The sequence below is a fragment of the Lolium rigidum genome, chromosome 7, assembly GCF_022539505.1.
Source record: "Lolium rigidum isolate FL_2022 chromosome 7, APGP_CSIRO_Lrig_0.1, whole genome shotgun sequence".
In the NCBI taxonomy this organism is placed as follows: Eukaryota; Viridiplantae; Streptophyta; class Magnoliopsida; order Poales; family Poaceae; genus Lolium; species Lolium rigidum.
In genome coordinates this window covers 92359012-92374183 of record NC_061514.1, presented here as the reverse complement: position 1 = coordinate 92374183, position 15172 = coordinate 92359012, and the positions used below count along the sequence as shown (strand labels likewise).

Genomic DNA, 15172 nt, shown 5'->3' with positions numbered 1-15172 from the left:
CTGGCATATATAGAACAGATTCAATCCCAATCAAATGCAAAACAAGGGAAAGAAAGATTATGAAGAAAATACGCTGTTGCGGTACTCCCTTTGCTCGCTGGAGTGTTGAAACATGGCAAGCAGACGGTGCACGCCACGTCCTGATATCTGAAATCTGGTAGCACGCACCGACCACGACCGACGACCATACATGGTCGGTGAGACCCCAGGTCCACCGCGGTGATTCACTGTACTCCGTCTGCGATGCCACGCTAGTACCCTACCGATCTGCCGCCGCTCGCGCAGCAGCAATTGATGCTTGGCAAAAATAGGTTCGGGCAGATAAGCATATCACTTCTACAGACAGCTAAACGGACTCTCCAAAACCAGCAACTGCTCACTCCACCAGCTCGGCGACTTCACTTGTTTCCTTTCCTGGCGGTGCATGCTTCATTCCCCGCGTCATGTTCTTCAGTACATTCCATATGAACAATCTGCAAGCTCTCTCAACTCAACACAGCTGCACACCGACTGGATCACCGGATCGATTTGTTTCAGCTTCGGCCTCGCAGGAAAGCGAGTTGCCTGGCTGCCACGTTACCCTTGTCCTCGTTGACACTGACATGGATGTGGCTGGAGGGAAAAGGCACGTCTTCAGGGTTTTTATTTTTGCTGTCTGCTTCTGTTGCGTCGAGGCGATGCCAAGTGCCTGTACGCGATTGCGCCCTGGCCGATCTCGTTGAACCAAGCGCAATTATCTGTGTCGGTTTGTGGTGGGCTCGTCCCTGACTCAAACTCCTTTTTAAACCCCTCACTCTGCACTGGAAGACAGTGTACACCAAAGAAGGAGACGACATCAGACACCAACCTAATCCTTAACTGCCATCCGGCCGGACACAAAACTTCCCTTCCTCTTCCTCTCCTGTCTCTCTGCCACCCCCTGTCTTCCTCCTCCTCCCTGCGTTCGCCGACGGTTTCATCTTGGTTTCCTGTTTCTACATCGGTTCCTTCCGTCCTGATTAAGGCCAAGTTGGCAGGCGGCGCTGCTTCGATCGGGCACAGGAAGGAGGCGCCGATCTTCGGCTACCTGTTCGTGGATTCTTGGCAGCCCTGGTCGTGGATCGATCGGCCATGTTCGTCAAGAAGCTCGTGGAGAAGGCCTCCAAGAAGGTAACCTCTCTCTCTCTCTCTCGCTCGATCCCATCCACAGTGACAGAGCACGCTCCCTGCTGCCATTCTACTATCCCTTTTGGTCAGGTTCCGTGTTCTTGGCCCATGCTGTGTGGTAGGGACTTACTTAAAGATTAGACGCAATTTTGCACAAAAGCGTAGGTAGATGAAATTCGAGGGTGGGTATCCCAGAATGGCTTTTTTCCTGATTAAGGAGTAGTTCCACATCTCACTCCTCCCCTTCTCCACCCATGACTGTCTCCACCGACCGAATTCTACGTAATTCTTTCACTTGCTTAGTTTCTTTAAAGAAGCTCTTCGAAAATGACACATTCTATATTTGTTGTTGTTGTCGAAACAAGAAAAGAATGTTACCTCGTAGTAGACGCCGTTGCCGAAACGCTGGCTAGAATTGACAGAGACAGAGAGTGTCGTTGTATCGATCTGAACACTGTTCAAATTTCAAACACCGGTGGATGATTCAGAAATTAAGGCAGCGCTGCCACTGGGAGACCCAAGCATGTGATCTCATTAATGTGGAACCAAGGGCGGACGCATTGTTTATGTTCTTCTTCGTTTCGGGGAATGATTCTACCCCGTGGCGTGGCACCACTATATGGATAAGAATTTTGATTGACCAAGTTCGATGCATAGATTGGATGAATTACAGTAGTGTTGTAGTGTAGTGTATCTAGGTGGAAGTTCAGGATAAAATATGATAGGCCGGTTCTTCGAGATCAACGAGATTAGCTTATTCTTATGCTCCGGGTCTGACATATGGCGTTGCCGGCTTTGGCCTGCAGGCACCGACTGGTTTATTACAACATGCTGATTTGCATAACATCTCGTGTAGTGAGAGGCCTGAGACTAGTAGCATGCATGATAGGAGGTTCGTTTCTGACATCACACTCTTGCTAAAAGACATGGACATGATGATGCGCAATTTGACTTTTCATCAAGTAAGAAATGGTAATACTAGTAACTAAGTTCATAGTGCTCCAAAAAACATTACTAGTCGTATTTCTTAGCAAGCGGTAACTTCGCAGTAGGGCAACTGAGCAAGGTGCGTAGTGGATTAGGTCGTGTGCTGCTGACAGTGGCACGGACAGTAGACTTGATACTACAGTAAGAAAATGTTGATTAGAGCTGCTCCGTGCTTGAAGTTCAACTAACCTGACGCGTGTGCAAGTCCTGGTCCTGTAGATTGCAACAACTAAAATATGGTGTGCTACGTGCTCACTCGATGTGACCGGGCCATGTGAGTGGTCGGTTGGAATCATGGATCGGGTGATCAGGACATCATGACACGTGTACTCATATGATTACTGGAGTTACCCTAAAAAAAATGATTACTGGAGTAGGAAGCAGGACCACTGTCATCTTACACTTTTCCTTTCATTAATTTTGGATCGGATTTAGCATAGAACGGCGGGGAAAAAAAAGGAACCGTGACATCTTTGCACTTTTTCTTTTGATTACGCCAAAAAAAATTGTGAGGATTAAAAATAAAAAGCTCCCGGCGAGGATCGAACTCGCGACCTTTCGCTTACGAAGCGAACGCAATACCACTATGCTACGGAAGCAACTGCCCTCGGGTTTTCAATCGAACCTACTTATCCCTGCTTTCTCTGCAGCAACACACCAGCAGCATCGGCTGCCTGCGCGCCGAGGACGTCAGCCCGCGGCTGGCCTTCCACTACGGCGTCCCCGCCGACGCCGCGCTCCTCGCCTACGACCCCCTCCTCCACGTCCTCGCCGTCGCCACCAGGTAACCCTTCCATTCCGATGGACACGCCACCCACTTCTCCCCGCTGTTGCTCACGCCGCTCTCCTACGGCTGCAGCAATGGACAGATCAAGCTCTTCGGCCGCGACAACACGCAGGCGCTGCTCCAGTCCCCCTCCCCCATCCCCTCCAAGTTCTTGCGGGTAACCACCACTGCTCTCCTCCTCCTGCTGCTTCAAATCCCATTGATTATCTCTGTCGAATGCTGCATTGCTGAACCTGGACCCCGTTTCAGTTCGCCGATGGCCAAGGGGTTCTCCTGAACGTGAACACGCAGAACCAGATCGAGGCACGTTCTATTCCCCAAATATTTTTCATGTTCAATTCAGTAAACGGTGCACGTTGTTAACTCGGGAAGGCATCGTATGCAGGTCTGGGACATTGACACGAAGAAGCTCTGCTATCTGCATCCTTTTGAGAAGCAGATAACCGCCTTTACCGTGCTACAGAAGAGCTTCTACATGTAAGCCATATGGTTACTGAATGTAGTTTGGTATGGATACTGGAGGGTTTAAGCGTGCTAATGAGAACTTTATGTTGTGCAGATATGTAGGAGACAGTTCTGGAAACGTGTCGTTGTTGAAGCTTGACTTGGGTCAGAGATGTCTAGTCGACATGCCATACTGCATTCCTTTTGCTGAATCTTATGGTAGGATGTGTTATCGATATATTTATATTGTTGCATACATGAAGTTTGTTAAGGCCAGCTACATACTCAACTCTATTTAGTTTGTAGTTATATTCAAATACCATCCCATTAAGACATTTATCGATTTTTTTAGAAAGCAACTTCACAATAATAATCGTAATGGTTTCAATAAGAGCCGATGTAATTGGAATGTGAAAGTCAAATTCAAACTCAAGTTTGATTTCTTATTGAAGGTTCCATGGCAAATGTTGGTAATGGGGTAGAGGTTGCATTTGTTTCACCACAGCCTTCTGCCGAATACAACAGGTTTGTCTCATATCTTCACCACTAGTTTCGTGTTCTAAGCCAACCATATGCATGTTCATATTTCATAAATTCTTTAGTTGATACCGCTCCCAGTGTGCATAGTCAAATACAGTATCTCATTAAGTTACACTCTTCCTCTCAGGTTGCTCATTATCTTCAGAGATGGGGTCATGGCTTTATGGGATATTAAGGCAAGCAAAGTGATGTTTGTAACCGGTAGAACTACGCAACAACAATCACACCAGGAGGATAAAACCGTAACATCATCATGTTGGGCTTGTACCAATGGAAGCAAAGTTGCTATTGGATATGACAGTGGCGATATCTATCTTTGGGCTATTCCTGATATTTCAAGTGCACAAAATTCCTCATCGTTGAGTAATCACAGCCTACCTCTCCAGAGGCTTAACCTTGGATACAAGCTAGACAAGGTCCCAATAATGTCTTTGAGATGGGTAGCTAGTGATGGAAAGTCTGGACGTTTGTATATTAACGGATTTAGCGAACAGGCATACTTATCTCAGGTAGAAACACTTAAATATTCTTACATATTGGCTACTGCTCCTACCATACGTATCAAGTGCATGTTTTCCCTGTGGGTATTGTTATCCTAAATGTCATTTTAGTTACTAGAACTTGCATCATGTGTCCAAGCATGCTTTAGCTGATTGCAAATAATTGGAGTATGGATTTTCTTATATCTACCTGCTAGGACTGTCTCTAAATCAGGTTGTCAATAAGATACTGACATTATTGAAAGTGGAGTTCCATTCTAGAACGGCGGTATGAATTTGTAGGGGAAATCCTTCTTTCATTTTGCTTCTCAGTATAACACTTTCTAGGGTTTTAAGAGTCCGGTCGATCGGTAACAGATCAATTTAAACTGGATGATAGACTGGTTTAGGAACAGACTAGTTTGAACTCTTAAAATTCTAAGGGGACTACTTCAAGTAAATGCTTAGCAGAAGTGCCACAAACTGGTTGTTGTTGTCCACAAACCAGACAAAAAGGTCCATTTTATGAGCATAGGTGGAACTTGAAATTACTGATTTCTTTCTGGCGAATATTGTAATCTCTTGATTGTTTACATGGATAATCTCTTGATTGTTTTGTTTAGTGAGAACTGCATCTTTGTTCAACCTTCCGTTTGGTGCTTTCTGATCACAGGTCCTGATTCTGAATGAAGAGAGTGAATCTCGAATTGTAAAGATGGTATTACCCCTCACAGAAGCTTGCAAAGGAATGGAGCTTGTTACAGGGCTTAGCGACCCAAATAAGCAAAGACAGAATATTCTCGTTCTCTTGTTGAAATCTGGTCAAATCTGTTTATACGATGATTCAGAAATCGAGCGGTACCTCCTTCACTCTCAGTCAAGGTCACCACCAACACTTCCAAACCACTCATATGTGAAGCAACCGTATGGTGATTCAGGCATCAACATTGCAAAGTTCTACACAAGTGGCCGTACATCAATAGCTGATGAGGCATGTCTAGATTTGCAAATTATACCCTTGCAAACAAACATGAACTTTTTTACCAGACAGCTTCATATTTTTTATGTACAGGATTATTTTTCATCGTTGGCCACCAAATATACATGGTTGTTCTCAATGAAGGATAAGGGCCAGAATTCCACAAATTTTACCAACATCCATAAGACCAGGAACCTGTATATAACTGGACATATGGATGGAACGATAAGCTTTTGGGATGCATCATGTCCTCTTCTCATGCAGATTTTTATGATAAAGCAGCAGGTAACTTCAAATCACAATTATTTTACTAGATATTTCAGAGTTATGAATGTTCATGCACACTTTTTTTTTACTTCATTCTAATCAGGAGTTTTTGATAATTGCACAGAATGAAGACAATACATCAAGTGGCACCCGTATTACTTCATTGCAGTTTGATATGTCCTCCAGCATTCTTATATCTGGGGATCAGAGTGGAACGGTAAGCTATTCCATGACTACAAGGCAGTTTCTTCTGCATGTGTTTCATGCACTTGTAGTGCTAATTTTTTTTCCTTCTTTCCAGGTCCGCATCATCGCATTCAAGAAAGACTCTAACGACAATATATTATCCTTTTTGCATGGTACTGATCTACCCATTTTCCACCAGTCGAGCTACTATCTAGATACTAAATTGGTTTCTGATTCTAGTATTTTACAAAAGAATTTACGTCACAATAATCTAAATACTTTGCACTTAAGCATTTATAACTTGGCACAGTCAGTGATTCTTGTTGGACCATTGAACTAATATAGCAGGTATACAGTCATTATCTTTTCAGATGGGCACATTTCGAGTCTAACATCACTTCCTTTCAGTTAATAAACATAAGTTTGCAGCTTGTGTCACCAAGTTCTGAACTATGATAACTAGGGTTTCCATAGACAAACCTTTCCCGTTACAAGTACTGAAATTATTGTTTGATTAGTGGCAATATTAAAAAAAAACTATTCTCTAGACCAAAAAAGATAAATAATAATATCAACAACCATTTCTTAGCAATATTAATACCAGTGAAGACTGAAAAGATGATGTGGAGTTGCTGCATTCTTTTCACATAGAAAGGTCATATAGCTCACCCAGTTACATGTTGATTTTGGTGTCTACAAGTAGAAAGAATTTGTAGATATGATATGAGAAAAGCTACATAAATGGTTGTCAGCAATTCAACACTTCTTGGTGCTGTCATCGAGTTGATGTATCTTCCTTAATAATATTTAAATCTATATGAAGTTTCTATGTGTTATTTAACTATCATCTTTGTGACTCATCAGCTAAGCAAGGGGATAACTACAATGCAAGAAGTATAAAGCTCAAGGGAGCTGTAACCTCAAGCTCTACGATCTCTAACTCGAAGTATTTTGCTGTTGGGACAGAAAAAGGAATTGTAAGAAATATGTTATTATGCAATTTTTTCTCAATTTTTTGGAACTACTAAGCTCGAAGCACCGTAAAATTAACACAGCAAACTCCCTCTTACCAACACTTTTGTATCACAGTTTCAAAATAGTAGGGATAAAATCTTATCACTTTGTCTACAATAGTAAAACTGAATAAAGCTACTAAATACGCTGTGTGTTTGCTATGCTATCTCAAATAATTTTTTGAATTAATGGTTGCTATTACAAGCAACTAAACAACTCTTGTTAAGTATAATTCATGTCATGTATATGTCGATTATATATTTTAATATATAGAAGGTGATCACTGAATTACAAGCATATGTATCATGAATTTATTCCTCAAATATGGTTATTCAACTCAATATTCAGTCAATTAAGTGACATCTTCGGAAAATCATGTTTTCAGGTATCAGTTATCAAAATAGATGATGCTACTATATTGTATCAAAAACAGCTTGAGTGTCGAGTATCGGGTGGAATTTCCTCCTTGCAATTTGAACTCTACAGCCATAATGGATACGATAAGGATCTTTTGATAGTAGGAATGGAAGATTCTTCCATTTCTGTTCTGGAGGAAGAAACTGGAAAACTTTTGAACACCAACCCAGTTCAGACAAACAGACCCTCGAGAGCCCTTCTGTTGCAGAAATTGGGTGAGCTATATGACCTTAATCCACATTTCGGTGTATCATCTAGCCATCGACATTTTTTTGAAGATAATATTGCCATGCTACTATGCCATTCTAAAGCCACATAATGCCATTATGCAGAGTTATCTCCAAATGATGTATCTGATAACCACAATACAACATCGAAGGAATCGTTGCTGTTGCTTTGTACTGAAGATGCAATCCGCTTGTTTTCTTTGAGCCATGCGATTCAGGTATTTATATTTCCAGTTATCTTAAAAGTTTTACTTCTACGTGAGTCACTCTTGCTCATTATGGAGCAAACTTTTGTGCAGGGAATGAAGAACATAACTAATAAGAAGAAATTAAATGGTCATTGTTGTTTTGCATCTCTTATCCATAGTACTTCTTCTGAGATTGGAATTGTATTAGTCTTCTCCAATGGAAAAGTAGAAATAAGGTAAGGCAAAGTTGAATTGAAAACTTTGCACAAGGGCATTCAAGTAAGGTCAATGAATTCCTGTATATTTGTGAAACTGCAGATCAATCCCAGATCTATCTTTGTTGAAGGAAGCCTCTTTACGAGGTTTTGTATATTCAAATTCCTTGAATTCCTCTATTTCCATAACATGTTCATCTAATGGAGAAATAATCTTGGTAAGGATTGCACCATGCTTTTCTCTAAGATTTTAATTTTTTGGAAGACATTCTTTAGTGACTTCAGTGCAACTATATGCATGGCTCAAAATAGTAGCTTTCAGTTATAAATGGTTTATTTCATCATACAGGTTAATGGAGAGGAGACATATTTTTTCTCTACTCTCTGTCAGGATGACACCTACAGGTATGCTAGGATGGTTAGTGTGTAAATTTCGTAATGACGAATAGTTGACCATGTTTTCCAACATTTGAGCTTTGCAATCTAGTGCACTATTGTTTCATCATAGAGGTCCTGCTCTGATTGGTGAATGCCAAGCATAATGATTTCATTATTAATTTCTAGCTGAAGTCGGAAATACTCGTTCTATCTCTAAAAAGAACGTCTTCTCTTGCTGGTTCCTTTCAGATTGCTTAACATAGGTATCTAAGTAGTGTGATTTGTACACAGGCATGTAGACAGTATTAATACAGTGTACAGAAAAGACCACCCGCCCAGAGAAGAATCTTCCTATGTAGTGAAGTCCCCCAAAGAAAAGAAAAAGGTGACTAGTTAATTTTAGGTCAGTTGAAGTCATCTGTGCTACTTCTATATGACAACGGAAATTCTCCAGGGCATATTTGGAATGATTATGAAAGACGCTAAAGGAAGCAAGGCGAAAGAGAGTGACGCAAACAGCAGTGAACAGTTCATTGCAACAAGTTCTGAAGACCTGGCTTCAATATTTTCCTCTGCCAACTTCACCCCACCATCTGAGAGAAGGAACAGTTCACTAAAATATGATGAAAACATTGAGCTAGACATAGGTATGTGTTGTTCAAAGTTTTAAAAGGTGGCTATGTAGGCACTAGGAATCACCATCCCATCTTAGCACCTGTATCTGCTTTAGAACATGTTTGCTACTACATTGATTTTGCTTGTTCAAGGGTCTCTTTGTACTTACGGTAACATGTTTCTTCCTGAAGATGATATCGACATTGAAGACAACACAGAGAAGCAGAAAGGACCACACTTCCCAGGTCTAAGCAAACAGAAAATCAGCAAGGGATTCCAAACTCTTAGAGGTCAGCCAAGTATAATAATAGGAAATTATATGTATTTTTGTTATCCAGAGTATTGGATTTTTGAAATTATCGTTCCAGTGCAACTGTGAAGATGTGATGAGATGTCCAAATGTTGTATGCACAGGAAAATTGAAGCCCAAAACAGAAGAAAAAGTGAATTCGGCAAACAAGAAACCTGAAGATGAACCACCGGTTAGACAAATTGACCAGATAAAGATGAAGTATGGATATGCTACAAGTAATGTGAGTGCATAGAAGACCATTAAATTATGAAACACAATACATTACCATTACACGCGGTTTATAATTCGGCCTGCAATATTTTTGTACATATAGGTTACTATTTATATTAGCAACCAATGAGCATCTGCAATTCTGCATTGAATCACATGAGCTATGCATGGAATAATGCAAGCATAATATAAGTTAGTTCCCCTCGAGGAAAATATATATTTTAAGTTTATGACTTCACTTACTAACTTTGAATGTTGACATGAACAGGAGTCCACCAGTGTTCCAAAAATGATCGGGAACAAGCTGCAAGAGAACATTAAAAAGTTGGAGGTAATATCCCTTTGCCCCCTAGTAATAGTGTTATATGTTTACTCCTGTTACCATGTCTGCTCTGAACTCTTCAGATTCTGAACTCATTTTGGCTACCCACTTGTCATTCCCTACTTCCATATATTCTTCAAAAATCCATATGAACGTGAAAGACCCTGTAAGAAACATTCTGCTTAACTTGAGGGCATTAACATGTTCTTATGTGCTTCTTGCAGGGCATTAATCTTCGATCTGCAGATATGGCTAATGGCGCTCAGTCCTTCTCATCAATGGCGAAAGAGCTGCTGCGAACCACAAAGAACGAGAAGAGCTCATCATAGCAATGGCAGGCATGGCAGATACTTTTTTCCTCCAGTTGTAAAGTCCTCATTTTGATGTTTGTTTGAGAAGGCTAACCGCACTTGCCGGGCAGTCAGTTGTAAAGTCCTCTTGGCTTCTCTTTCCACTTGCTTGTGGTTTGTCCACTGCCTTGTCAAGTTCGCCTCACATGCATATGGAACATTACGCCATGCTGCCTTAAAAATGATTTTGTTGTAGATAGAAAACAGAGTATCTCAGCAGGAAATTTAGATAGTCAATTGTTTGCTATTCCAGTTTTGATTGTTTACATGGATAACTTTCCTCTTGGCTTCTCTTTCTACTTGCTTATGGTTTATCAACTGCCGTGCTGCCTTAAAAATGATTTTGTTGGTAGATAGAACAGAGCATCTCAGCCGGAAATTTACAAAGTAAATTGTTTAATGCACCATTTTTTATTGTTTACATGTATAACTTTCTTATTGTACTCGTACCTGATGAAGATAACACCATGACTTCATGGTTAGAATCTGTAAATAATGTGCTGCAAGAATCAAAGAATGAGTGTAATACAAGTATACAACTGAATCCAGGTGGAACATCACAAACATAACCTGAAGCAAACAACACGCTGCAGAGGTCCACTAAAATAAAAGTAGTCAAGCAGTCTGGCTTTTCTTTGCTGCTAGTCAAGCAGATATAGCTCCAGCTTTGCTCAAGCCAGGAGTGGGTGTAATACTGCTGCACGCAGGTGGACCATCAGCAACATAACAAGAAGCAACACAAAAGTAATACATAACAGGAGAAGATCACAGGACAGCCAACAGCGGGCTAGTCATCAGATCAGTTGATAAAAGAAAGCAAGATAGCTGTTTACACATGCTGTGGAGGTCCACAAAAGAAAAGCAGTCAAGAGTCTTAAGCTTTTCTTCAGAACTAGCCAAACAGATACACCTACAGCACGCCGCAGCCCAGGAGTACGCATCTAAACATTCTCCTTACAGAATAACATTACATAAAAAGGAACATAGCAAGCTAAGCCCTAAGCAGCAAGCACTGATGATGTACAGCCGCTGTTCTCTAAGCTACTATTTACTCCTCGTCCTCCTGCAATAAGCCAATCAAAGAGATGTTAGCAACAATACATAAATTCCATCCACACTGCAGTGTACACAACCTGCTGCGATGCATAAATTTTACATACCTCCTCGCCATCATCCTCAACGTCGGACTTGGACTTGTCAGAACCTTCTCCCTCCTCTTCATCACCATCAGTCTTGGCCTTCTTGGAGCTAGTGCTCTCCTGTTAAAATGGAACCCAGAATATTAGAACCGCAAAACTGGGATACTTAAATGCCTAGTAGAAGATTAATGTCATGAAATTCGTGGCAGTTGTAATTCTACCTTCTTGCTCACAGCCTTGGTCTCCTTGACCTCCTGCTTCTTGCTTCCGTACTTTGCCTTCTCCTAAACAAGGCATGCATCAATCAGTTGAGAACGGATAATTTGCCTTCCCTTACCTCAACAGATTTTAAAGTTATACTACACAGCCAAGTGAGACTGACTCATAGAGGGTAACTTATTGCCACTAGTTAAGGGTACATGCTTCGCATGTTGGATAGAAACACATAATATGTTCGAGTGCCATGATGAGTGCGGTGATGCAGATTTGATCAAGTTTATATTGTGTTGGAAAAATTGTGGTAACACATTTTCCAAACATGGGAGTCTCTTTGCCACAATAAACCGAAAATTGGCACTGATGCGCCACTACTTTAATTAGCTATTGCATTAAGCTTAGAGGTGCTACCCTCGATCACCAGGATTATGTCCAAACATACAAGAATTTGAGGTAGCATTGATCGTTTTCTCTTCAAAATTGTTGTTTTAAATCAAAAGTGAGGAGCCTCACCTGACCCTCCGGCCCAACGCCCATCATGCCCCAGCCCACCAACCAAACCCAAGCTTCCTCGCACAGGCATGTGAACCATCCCAGTGTGGCCCAGCCAGACGACACCTCCGCGCCTCCTCTAGCGAGCCGCCGCCGGCAGCCGCTTTCACCTCTGCCTTGCGAGCCTCGTCTCCCTCACCCCGAGCTCAGTTCTCTCTTTCGGGCGAGCCCCACGCCGTGCCGGTCGGCCCCTGGCTTCGCCGCCATTTGCCCTGCTCGACCGCTGCCCCATGCGCCCCTTCCTCGCGTGCCGCCGACCTCGTACTGGCCACACGCGCCTCACCAGCCGCCCTCCTTCTCGATCTCGCCTTGCACAGCTCCGCGGCCGGGAGCCCGACGTCCTCGCCTCCACCTGCGGTCGACCTTGCCCAGTCCAGGCAGCGGCCACGCCTTGCGCCGCTTCCACATGGTACTCAGGCAATTGGCAAACGTTCCCAGCCAGCGCTCTGCTCGCCTCCTTGCTCCGCCTCCCTCACGTGCTCTCTCCTCCCCTGGTTCCATTCCCGAGCGCCCGCAGGGCCGCAGGTCCGCCTTGCACGCGTGCCTGGTCCTGCCTGCTCGGCTCTGGAGATAGGAGGCGGGCTCGTTTGGAGTTTGGACGGACGAACCATCCAGAGAAAACCACAAACTACCGCTACTGGGTCTCAGGTAGTCAGTACGGGGTGCAGCCAAGTCAAATCAAAGAAGTGGCGAATCCTTGCATTCATGGCCGTAGGATACACATGATCCGACGGTTTCAGCTATTCCTATCTAACATCTTTGAATTGTGAACCATCCGATTGAAATGATCCAACGACTGTCATGCTTCCTTATTGATACACTATATAGGAGTATAGATATTTGCTTTGCTACTCCCGCGCAATAATCATTTTGGGATAACGCTAGGCAAGTTGGGATGTGGATAATAATGTGGTATATTGACAAGTTGCGGCAAATATAACGGCGCAGAATTTTTTCCCCTAATATTAACTACATGTAATCATTGCAAAAATCAGATAATCTTCATCGGACGTACTGCGCCAAGGCGGGAACATTGTTACGGAGACTGATGGCGTCTATTTTGGGGTAGATGTAGTTGTATTACGGCGTTTATTTTGGGGTAGATCTAGTTGTATCTTGGCAAGTTGCGGCAAATATAACGGCACGGAAGCAAGTTAACCCCATAATATTAATTACATAAAGCAGTGCAAACAAACCACACAAACCTCATCGGACATGCTGCGCCACTTCTCTCCAGCAGCCTTGGTAACCTAAAACCAAAACACGCAGCACATGCACAGTCATGAGCCATCGTCCATCCAAACGAAACCCTAGAACTAAAACCCTAGAAACAAAACTAGGGTTTGGTGAGGAGGTGACTCACGGCGATGACGCCCTTGGCCTCAGGGTGCTCCTGCATGTACTGGGGCCTGAACTCAGCCCTGCCGGAAAGTTTTACAGAAAATATCAGACGACGGAGACGCGTAGATCTGGAGGCGGGAGAGAGAGAGAAGGAACTTACAGGAAGACGAAGTAGGGCGTGGGGGCGCGCTTCGGCTTGGCGACCCCGCCGGCGGCGGCCTTGCGCTTGCCGGAGGCCTTGAACCTGCGGTGAGCGGAGAGCAGTTAGTCGGTGCAGCCAAAAGCCGAGAACCGAGCGCACACGAAGAGGGAACGGGAGAGGAGGAGGTGACTTACGAGGCGTCTCCGTTGGCCTTGGACCTCATGGTTGCAGGCGGGCGGCGGGCGGCGACCGGCGGCTAGGGCTTTGATGTGGAAGTGCGGATTCGGGGGAGCGAGAGCGGATGGAACGGGAGGGGAGTGGGACTGTGGGGTTGGTTGGGGACGGAGAAAGGCGACGAGTGTAGTTGTGGCCGCGTGGGGTGGTGGTCAGTTGCGCTGAGCACTCTGGGCCGAGAAGCTGGGCTGTCATACACGTTTGAGCCCTAGTTAAGTTGTCACGTCTGAGATTAAGCCCGAGCAAAAAGAAAAATCAGTCCGAGCAGGGTGCTCTATTCATCGCCTTAGGGCATCTCCAACCGTGTCACCCAAACGGACGCATTGGGCTGTTTGGATGACCGCGCGGACAGTGTCCCGCGTCCGCGTGTTCGTTTGGATCTCACGCTACGTCTAACGCGCGGACGCAGCGCAAATTCGAAAAAAAAAAAAACGAAATTTAAAATGTTAATTCGAACTAAATTTCATTAAGCATATGCCCTATTTTGGCACATTTGTACATAGCCCTATTTTGGGCAAATAAACTAACAAAAGAAGCCCTCTATATGGGCTTTAAAATTTAAAAGAAAATAAAAAACCCTAATGCTAGGGTTTGGTCGACGGCGCGGTGGCCGCCGGTGCGCCGCCTAGTCCCTGTGGGCGTCGTCGGCGTCGGCGTCGACGACGTCCCCGGGCGGCGAGACAATGTTGTGGCTCGACCGCGTCGGGGACTCCGGCCACGGAGACCATAGGGCCTCCTCCCATGCGGAATGGGGGTCCGGAGCCACCCGAGGAAGCGGCGGCGTGGCAGCACGGAGCTGCGCCTCCTCCCTGAGGCGTTGCTCCCTCTCCTGCCAGGCATGGCGCCTGGCCTTCTAGCGCCGCTCCTCCTCCGCGCGGCGCCTGGCCTCCTCCCGTCGCGCCTGGCGGGCCTGGGCGTACAACTCCAAGGCCTCGGCTTCCTCCACCGCCTGCCGGGCCTCTTCCTCCATCGCGGAGGTGCAAATGGCCGCTTGGAGGTGCGGCCATTTCACTTCCTCCTCCGCCGCCGAGATGAGCAGAGCGGCGCGGAGGTCGGGGTCCTCCTCCGAGGACTCCGGCTTCGGCTCGAGCAGCAGCGGCGGCGGTTGCGCCAATGCCGCGCCGCCGCGGGCGGCCTCTCCGATGTGGAGGTCGTCGTGGTTTGCTCCGGCCCGCAGCACCGGCGGAGGACGGCGGCTGCTGCTCACCTCCTCGTCGTTGGCTCCGGGAGAGAACCGTCGCTTGGGGCCATGGCGGCGGTTGCGCTCGGGGAGTGGACAGTGGAAAGGGGAGTGGACTGGAGGGACAGATCCCTCCAGTCCACATTTAATAAGCCTCCCCGGTCACCGACAGGTGGGCCCAAGGGAGACGAGCAACCAAGCGGACGGACGCGACCGGACGCCGCGTGCCATCCGCGGCCACGCAAACCTAGCCCAGATTTGGGCCGGGTGTGCGTCGTTCCGGACGCCGCGACCATCCGCATTT

General features: G+C 45.1%; 2 protein-coding genes and 1 non-coding gene across 3 annotated transcripts; 1 reads left to right on the top strand and 2 right to left on the bottom strand.

Moving 5' to 3' along the window:
* The first annotated feature begins 1044 nt into the window (after nucleotides 1-1044).
* On the top strand, nucleotides 1045-10363 carry LOC124677480. The gene is made up of 24 exons (XM_047213467.1): nucleotides 1045-1149; nucleotides 2784-2917; nucleotides 2993-3077; nucleotides 3170-3223; nucleotides 3306-3397; nucleotides 3480-3583; nucleotides 3817-3889; nucleotides 4032-4413; nucleotides 5057-5374; nucleotides 5456-5647; nucleotides 5754-5846; nucleotides 5931-5988; nucleotides 6680-6792; nucleotides 7215-7461; nucleotides 7579-7691; nucleotides 7773-7897; nucleotides 7980-8094; nucleotides 8226-8281; nucleotides 8546-8639; nucleotides 8709-8901; nucleotides 9061-9159; nucleotides 9284-9402; nucleotides 9661-9723; nucleotides 9939-10363. Exons 1-24 carry the CDS (start codon nucleotides 1111-1113, stop codon nucleotides 10041-10043), a joined length of 3066 nt encoding a protein of 1021 aa, XP_047069423.1. The 5' UTR covers nucleotides 1045-1110; the 3' UTR covers nucleotides 10044-10363.
* TRNAT-CGU lies at nucleotides 2661-2732 on the bottom strand. The gene has a single exon. It is a non-coding gene; the product is annotated as a tRNA-Thr (tRNA).
* A 466-nt stretch (nucleotides 10364-10829) lies between the features above and the next one.
* On the bottom strand, nucleotides 10830-13724 carry LOC124675189 (DNA-binding protein MNB1B-like). Its single transcript, XM_047211256.1, has 7 exons — nucleotides 13649-13724; nucleotides 13473-13556; nucleotides 13335-13392; nucleotides 13177-13221; nucleotides 11425-11487; nucleotides 11225-11323; nucleotides 10830-11127 (listed from the first exon to the last, which is right to left on the bottom strand). Exons 1-7 carry the CDS (start codon nucleotides 13675-13677, stop codon nucleotides 11113-11115), a joined length of 393 nt encoding a protein of 130 aa, XP_047067212.1. The 5' UTR covers nucleotides 13678-13724; the 3' UTR covers nucleotides 10830-11112.
* Nucleotides 13725-15172: the final 1448 nt, after the last annotated feature.

Excerpts from the sequence above, each read along its gene's own strand:
- LOC124675189 (XM_047211256.1), bottom strand. The coding sequence starts at position 13,677 with ATGAGGTCCAAGGCCAACGGAGACGCCTC. Across the intron at positions 13,222-13,334 it reads AGGCCAAGGGCGTCATCGCC|GTTACCAAGGCTGCTGGAGA; the intron begins GTGAGTCACCTC and ends TTTTGGTTTTAG. Across the intron at positions 11,324-11,424 it reads CCAAGGCTGTGAGCAAGAAG|GAGAGCACTAGCTCCAAGAA; the intron begins GTAGAATTACAA and ends CCATTTTAACAG.
- LOC124677480 (XM_047213467.1), top strand. The coding sequence starts at position 1,111 with ATGTTCGTCAAGAAGCTCGTGGAGAAGGCCTCCAAGAAG. Across the intron at positions 3,584-3,816 it reads TCCTTTTGCTGAATCTTATG|GTTCCATGGCAAATGTTGGT; the intron begins GTAGGATGTGTT and ends TTCTTATTGAAG. Across the intron at positions 8,640-8,708 it reads CCCCCAAAGAAAAGAAAAAG|GGCATATTTGGAATGATTAT; the intron begins GTGACTAGTTAA and ends GAAATTCTCCAG.